General features: G+C 36.8%; 2 protein-coding genes across 2 annotated transcripts; both read left to right on the forward strand.

Moving 5' to 3' along the window:
- Positions 1 to 1,232: 1,232 nt before the first annotated feature.
- LOC127627697 (claudin-4-like) lies at positions 1,233 to 2,633 on the forward strand. The gene has a single exon (XM_052104196.1). The coding sequence runs from the start codon at positions 1,331 to 1,333 to the stop codon at positions 1,961 to 1,963; it is 633 nt and encodes a 210-aa protein (XP_051960156.1). The 5' UTR covers positions 1,233 to 1,330; the 3' UTR covers positions 1,964 to 2,633.
- A 1,385-nt stretch (positions 2,634 to 4,018) lies between these two features.
- On the forward strand, positions 4,019 to 6,440 carry cldn30 (claudin 30). The gene has a single exon (XM_052104195.1). It carries the CDS (start codon positions 4,287 to 4,289, stop codon positions 5,208 to 5,210), a length of 924 nt encoding a protein of 307 aa, XP_051960155.1. The 5' UTR covers positions 4,019 to 4,286; the 3' UTR covers positions 5,211 to 6,440.
- The last annotated feature ends 1,902 nt before the right edge of the window (positions 6,441 to 8,342 follow it).

Consider the following 8,342-nt stretch of genomic DNA (forward strand, 5'->3'; position numbering starts at 1 on the left):
AACAAAAATGCAATAAACTAGAAAAAGCTGACTCATTTTAGTTTTAAGGTGAACTGGTTCTCACATAGGTAGTGCTTTTTCTCTAAATTACACCTTAATAACATTTAAATATGTTTTGTCTGTGATGGTTTTTATTAATAGAGATTACATATTACACTACATATTATGCAATAAATGCTTTATTAAGCATATTAAGCTCTAGGGATACTGAAATTATGCTTACTATTTTCAAACAGAGAGGTTTACAATTTAAAAACATATTTGAAAAGATATTTCTTCAATTCATCACGTTTATAAAAGTTCACCCAAAAATAAGAATTCTCATAATTTACTCTCATGCCAACCCAGATGTGAATGACTTTCTTTCTTCTTCTGATCACAAACAAAGATTGTTAGACGAATATTTCAGCTCTGTAGGTCCATACAATGCAAGTCAATGGTGATCAGAACTTTGAAACTCCAACAAGCTCATAAAAGCAGCATAAAAGTCATCCATAAAACTCCAGTTAAATCTATATCTTTTGAGGTGATATAACAGATGTGGGTGAGAAACAGATCCAAATTTAAGTCTTTTTTTTACAATTAATCTCCACTTTCGCCTTCATGTTCTTTTTGTTTTTGGTCATTCACATTCTTAGTACAAATCACCACCTACTGGGCAGGGAGGAAATATTTCTTCTAATTTCTAATATTTCTTTCTTTTCTAATATAAGAAAAGTACTTAAATATTGATATATTTCTCACCCACAGCTATCATATTACTTCTGAAGACTTAGATTTAACCAATGGAGTCAAATGGATTACTTTTATGCTACATTTATGTGCTTTAAAGCCACCATTCACTTGCATTGTATGGACCTACAGAGCTGAGTTATCCTATAAAATATTCGTTTGTGTTCAGCAGAAGAAAGAAAGTCATACACATCTGGGATGGTATGATGGTGAGTAAATGATGAGAGAATTTTCATTTTTGGGTGAATTATTTCTTTAAGCCTTACATTATACTTCATCCAGACAGAGTTTCCGAAGGAAGAAAATGCTTTCCAAGAAAATATTTTAAGCTTCTGATGATGGTCCAATTGAAGGAAACTGGTCTGACAACTTTGGTCTAAACATTTGTCATAACCAGTATAGGAGGAAACGAGTCTGTCTGGAATGTTCTCAAAACTAGTTTCTCATATTCCAACCCTCCCTGAGAATTTTTTTTGTACACAGCCCTACAAGTGAGGCTAACATATAACAATACAAAAGACATTGCAAACTGTCACTGCAGACAACAGCAACCTTTTCTTCCTGCATTCATTCATTCCTTCAAAGCAAGATATTAGATATGGTGTCCTCAGGATGTCAGATCTTGGGCATGTGCCTGGCTATCATCGGCTTCTTGGGAACTATTGTGATCTGCGCATTGCCCAGCTGGAAGGTGTCAGCTTTCATTGGAGCAAACATTGTGACTGCGCAGATCATTTGGGAAGGTCTGTGGATGAACTGTGTGGTTCAAAGCACGGGGCAGATGCAGTGTAAGGTCTACGATTCTCTGCTTGCCCTTCCTCAAGATCTGCAGGGTTCAAGAGCCTTGGTGATCATTGCCATCATTGCTGGGTTTTTTGGAATTATCCTGTCTATGGTGGGAGGAAAGTGCACCAACATTGTGGAAGATGAGGCATCTAAGGCTAAAGTCGCCATCGCCAGCGGTATCATCTTCATCATTGCTGGACTTCTTGTCCTAATCCCTGTCTGCTGGACAGCGAACTCGATAATCAGGGACTTCTACAATCCTGTGCTGGTTGACGGCCAGAGGAGGGAGCTCGGGGCGTCACTTTACATTGGCTGGGCATGTGCTGGGTTGCTTTTCCTGGGTGGAGGTCTCCTCTGCAGCTCCTGCCCACCAAGTGAGGATGTTCCCCACAATGTGAAATATTCCAAGGCCAGATCTGTAGTCAGCAGCAAAGCTTATGTATGAAAGGCCAGAACAACTAAACCCAAATGATAGTGAGTAGGGAAGGAACTGATTTACACTAATGTAAGAAATTGAAATGACAATCAAATTTCAATGGGGCATTTTGAAGAGTATTTGTATATATTGTGTGGCAATGCTCATAAAGGGATAGATGCATTACACTTATATATCATTTTTACCTTCATTGTGAAGAAATTAGCAAATTAAACTATGTATATTGTCTGGACTGCTGAAACAAAGTTCAGTCTCTAGTAGTGGCGAATCTGTCAACTTGAGCTAGGTCCCACAATTCCTGACTGTTATTGTCCCTGCACTTGGTGCACTATAAGCTAGTGTCAGTGAAAAGCTTCCGCCAAATGGCATGTAACCTAAAAATCTTTAGTGTGTGTTTGTGCAACTACGAGTACTATGTGTTATTCCAAATATTTTTTTGTCTTCCACACAAAATAACTACTATCTTTTGTTTATTAAAATATTAAGAATGTAAACCAGTTATTGATATCTTGCTTTATAACTGATGTGACAAATGTTTTGGAATATTTTCTGTAGAGTCATTAAGAAGTCTAAAAATATCTCAAATCTTTCTGTCTGTCCAAAATGTATTTTCAGTTTTATTAGTTTAACCTTATTGTATGGTTTGCAACCATTATCCAAATGACATAACATAAATCACAATGTGTACTTAATAAAAAAGATTTTTCTTGCATATTTTGTGCCATTTTAATTTCACTCCCTAGAAGAAAGAAAGAAAAAAAAATATTGATTGGCAACATAAACATGTTCTGTTTACACAAAGAGTTTCTGTTGTCTTTTGCATTATATATGGAAAGAAACTGACCCCAGTATTTTTTCTGGAAGGGGTTTTCCACACTATTATGCCTCCAAGTTTCGGATATGACTAAAAACTACCATGAATATCATATGTGATCTCAACAAAAAACACATTTAATGTGCAATTTCAACATTTTGTTATTGCTATTTAAAAATTTGATGAGAACTGTTTAAATAAAAGCTTGGCTCTTCTTTCAAAACTGATGTCGACACACAAGGGAGCGGCAAATGAGAATCCAGATCTTTATCGTTTATGTGTATGGACACAACAATCCTAAGAATACTATTTGTAAAATGCGGTATTTTGAAAAATATACACATACATACAATCATATATACATATAATTATCTTACATTTAAAACGTACTGTTCGGCTCATACATTTACATAATCCTTTCAGTATCTGCAAGATATACTGGATCATACACATTTTTTTGGTTTTGTTTTTATTTAGTACTGCCCAGCTATTTGACGTGACAGATTTATTTAATAAATTGTTTATAAAATATTTTTAATACATTTTTTATATAATTTGGGTAATTTCATTTCTCATATTGTCTGGTGGAATATACTTAAAAATCTGTTTAGCAGGCTTCAGAGCATACTGCTTAAATTGATTTTCTGTAAAGCTGAATAAATAATTCTGATTCAAAGTATCATCCAATCACTGGCAACCATGTCAAATTTTGCATTATTAATCATTAATCATTATTATTTTCCCATGTCTGCCAAACATGTTGAGTGGTCCAGACATCATCTGCAGCCGGAAACTGAACTGAATAACAAAACACATGTGTAATCGGGTTTGTAAAAATGGCTATGCTTGTGGAACCATCCTTTGGCACATAAAAAAAATTCAAATCTGTTATGTATTATGAACCTTTTATCAAGAGGGATAGGGACTGCCTCTGTGGTGTGATCAAGGAACAGATCCCACACACCTCCAACACAACCAGCAAAGCAAAAATACAAAAGCGTAATATTGAAACAGCATCTTGATACATGAAAACAGGTTACATACAAACACCAGAGCCCTTTTTTCAAATTCCAACTAACTAGTAAGCCATCTTCCTTTTTTGGAATGACCTACTAATTTATCCACGACTACAAAAAAGAATCTGGTTTGGCTGGTAACATGTAGGCTAATGGAGGCATGGTCTCTTTTGCTGCACACGCCTCCTTTGTCATTCTCTTTCATTTATCATATAAACACCACAACGCTGTCACTACAGCAAAAACTCAGCGTCAGACAGGAAAGATTAAAGAGAGAATGTGTGAGGAATTGTAGAGAAGAAAACACGACAAGGACTAAAATAAGGATGTAATTTCAAGTGAAAGGAAGGAGAAGGCCTCACTAAAGACAACATAAGATAAAGAGAAAGAATGGAGAATATTGAAGTTTAGATGGAGAGCCAAGCAGGACGAAGCCTGCAAAAAACCAACCAACTTCTAACCGTGTGGACATCTACAATTTGACCTTGATATCAAGTAAGACATGGCTTCCTTGGGCATGCACATGCTGGCCAGTGCTTTGGCCCTATTGGGTTGGGTTGGAGCCCTCCTGTCCTGCATCATACCGATGTGGCGTGTCACAGCCTTCGTGGGAAACACCATTGTGACTTCAGAGACCATATGGGAGGGCATTTGGATGAGCTGTGTCACTCAGAGCACAGGCCAAATCCAGTGCAAACCATATGAGTCCATGCTTGCACTTGGCTCAGACCTTCAGGCATCTCGGGCCCTCATGGTAATGGCAATTATTATCGGTGCGGTGGGCCTTGTTTTGGCCTTCTTTGGAGGAAAATGCACTATCTTCCTGGCCAAAACCAAACGGGCCAAAGCCAAAGTTGCCATGGCTTCTGGTGTTGCGCTGATCGTCACTGGCATTCTTTGCATGATCCCTGTCTCCTGGTCAGCTGGCATTGTGGTACAGGCCTTCTACAACCCACAGATGACCGATTCGCAGCGCAGGGAGATTGGGGGTGCTATTTATGTTGGCTGGGGTGCATCTGTCATTCTCATCTTAAGTGGAGGAATGTTTTGTACCACAATCTGCAAAGACCAGACAGAGGACGACAGTGGTCCTTCAGTGAAGTACTTAGTTGTGCGCTCGCGGGCAGGGTCTAGCATGGCAGGCTCGCAGAGGTTGAGGCCTGTTTCTGTCAGGACGATACAGAACAGCGCTCCATCTGTGAGGTCCCAATGGAGTCAAAAATTCCCTTTGAATCATCAGGACAGATTTCCATCCACAGGCTCCCAGCACAGCAAGCCATCAACTACAAAGTCACAGCTTGCCAGAGTCGAGTCAGTGGCAGAGTCTGAGTGGGCATCTACAAAGTCCCAGCTGATTGGGGAGGGTTTGAATCAGACTCCAGCAGCCTCTGAACCTAGGGAAAATGCTCCACAAGCATACATATGATGAAGGAATCCTAGCCCTACCCCTGCAAGACCATTTTGAACAGGGTCTTGCATGCACTTGGACAATAGTATATGTATCTTGCATAGCACTGTGAATTGCACATGATTTAAAATGAAGAATATTGTAATGGCTGTAGGTTGTTATTATTATGTAAAATTCATAACAATCTCTTTTAGTTCTTTTATTATAAGCACATTTAACACCATTGGAGGATGGCACTGTAAATTGTAGAAGAGGAAGATGTAGATGAAGATTTGTACTGTGAATTGATCTTAGACCAAAAGTAGTCAAGATTATTAGAGGGTTAGTTCACCCCAAAATGTAAAATGTGTCATTGTTTACTCACCCTCATGTTGTTTCCAACCCAGAAATGTATGTAGAATGACAGCCTTAGTCACCAATCACTTTTATTGTTTGGCAAAATATAATATTCTGCATAACATCTCCTTTTGGATTCCAAAGAAAATAGAAAGTCATAAGGGTTTGTTGATTGTGTTTGTTTTGCAGTTAGTTGTATTTCAGATATGCATTTATTTCAACCCATTTTATGTATTTAATGTTTATATCTTTACCCTAAATAATATAGATTCCTGATTGTATGGGGTAAAAAACTTTTGCGACCTCACTTTATTTTTATGACATAAGAATACAATGTCAGTCAGTTCTAGTTTTTCTCCTTTGTAAAGGATGCTTCTTCGACAAACATACAGAAATATGTCAGGCTCATTCAAATTTGATGAACCAATTTCTGTTTGAATATAGCACTGCTATAATCTTGGCCACACTTTTGATGAACAATGGTTTGGTTCAGATTTTACAAGGGAGGGAAAAGAACACTTTCTTCATTGTTAGCCTGCCTTGCATGTGAGCCGCGAATGGATTCAGGCCAAACCGGTTCAACAGAGAGTATCATCTCATGAAAATGCTTCGCATTTTATCAGGACATACAGCACTTTAAAGGACTAAATGAAGTTTCAGTGTGTGCTAGGGGAGTTCATCATGTAGAGATACACTCTACATGATTAGTTCTTTGTGTCTGAATTAACAGAATTTATACATTTGACTTAAAACTTAACAACCTTATGAAATAAAAGTACAACATTTCCTTCATGCCATCTATACAAGTATGCTCTTAAAATGTCTCATTAGTCAAACTCAGAATGTGATTATTACTGTTTTGAACTTATCTAAGGTAAACACAAGCTAATAAAAAATCTTTTGGATTGATCTTTTCACCCCAAGTCAAATGTATTGTAATGCATTAATGCTTATATATATATACATACAAAGTTATTTAGCATCAAAACATTAACTCTTAAAATATCATGACATTGGATGAAGAAAATATTTTGTCCAAAATATTATGTTGTAATTGACATTTGGTCATACTCTGTGCTCAATCTAAACAAAACATTGGGTTTTATTTGGGTCACGTGACGCCTGCAAACGTGGTATTTTCTACACCTGACCAGAGTATCAAGGAGTGGCAAACTAAAAGGTTAGATGTAATTGGAGGATGGTAGATTTGTAACCACACACCTCACACGCACACATATTTATCTCAATAGCCTTTGGGTTCAATAACTGCATTGTTTACCAGCACCAGATGAACTCATACAGTGCCAAAACAAATGGATTAGATTGTGTTTTGACTTGACAGACAATTCTATTGTCAGGTGCTTCTCTGATAAACGAACGTATTTTCACGAGAACAAGTGATTGTAATTTCTGAAATAATACCACCACCTGCTGGTGATCTTCCTTTGCTATGCAACACAGATTCCAATCTGTAAAATGACTACAGTATATATAGATTACTGAGATTTGAGTCTATGAGTATACTATGGTGTATAAATTTTATTTGGTCCTTTCACAGCTAGCACCAAAACCCTTGAGCACACCTAAAATCATTGAGAATGTTTAGAAATGTTCTGATACAGATAAATGGCGCCTGAAATGTACCCGCTTACATGTCATGAAACTGCCCTCTCCCACTCCTCGACCTCAACTACAGCAACATGGCTCCATTTCTCCTCCTCCTCAAGTGATTTAATTATTTGCTCCAACTCAGCCTTGTACTCCCAGTTATCTGCATTCCCTCTTGTAGTCATGCACACATAGCCGCCGCATGTTACACAGGAAGAGGGGGTGCAAGAAGCACATCTGAAATCTGACATGATCCATATGAATACAAGAAGTACAACTATGATATCACAATAACGTTTGAAAACATAACATACTTATTTCAATTAACCTTTAATCACTGTTCAGTTAATTTTTTATCCAAATCATTTTTACTTTTATCTACACTACCATTCAAAAGTTTGGGGTCACTTGCCTCAAATGTTTCTCAGGATCTTAAAATTCTTGTTTGAATGTTTGAAATTAGTTTTGTAGACAAAAATATAATTGTGCCACCATATTAATTTATTTAATTACAAAACTTAAATTCTATTTAAAAAAAAAGTTTTTTTAAATGGATGACTTGGACCGAATAATTAAGAAAAGCAGCTAATAAGTGCCCAGTATTGATGGGAACTCGTTCAATACTGTTTAAAAAGCATCCCGGTGTGATACCTCAAGAAGTTCATGAAATGCCAAGAGTTCATTTCTGCAAAATCTAGGGAAAGTGTGGCCACTTTGAAGATGCTAAAATATAACACAGTTTTTTTTTCATATATTTTGGAACATAATTCCCATATTTCCATTTCTATTAATCCATATTTGTGATGACTTTACTGTAATTCTAATATGTGAAGAAACAACTATAATAATAAAATAAAATAATGAATAAGTGACCCTAAACCTTTGAATGGTAGTGTAAGTGGTACAAGGCTTGGTGACTTTTCCTAAACTTGCCACCTGAACACACAAGAAGAGCATTTTTTATTTGTCAAGAAGAGCAATTTTTATTTGTCAAATAAATATCAATAAATCAGACACAGTGCAGAACACAAACAGACAAACTTCGAGGTTAGATCAAAGTCTTAGATTGAACCCACTGTGAGAAAGTTGCACACCATGGTCAGGTTTGACTGTAAGCATATTGTGCCTCATTTCCAAAATATATCCCTTCAACACAAGTGGTTTAAAAAGAATTCAACAATTTTACAAATAATTGAATTTTATAAT

The sequence above is a fragment of the Xyrauchen texanus genome, chromosome 34 (assembly GCF_025860055.1).
Source record: "Xyrauchen texanus isolate HMW12.3.18 chromosome 34, RBS_HiC_50CHRs, whole genome shotgun sequence".
Lineage (NCBI taxonomy): Eukaryota > Metazoa > Chordata > Actinopteri > Cypriniformes > Catostomidae > Xyrauchen > Xyrauchen texanus.

Excerpts from the sequence above, each read along its gene's own strand:
- cldn30 (XM_052104195.1), top strand. The coding sequence starts at position 4,287 with ATGGCTTCCTTGGGCATGCACATGCTGGCCAGTGCTTTGGCCCTATTG.
- LOC127627697 (XM_052104196.1), top strand. The coding sequence starts at position 1,331 with ATGGTGTCCTCAGGATGTCAGATCTTGGGCATGTGCCTGGCTATCATC.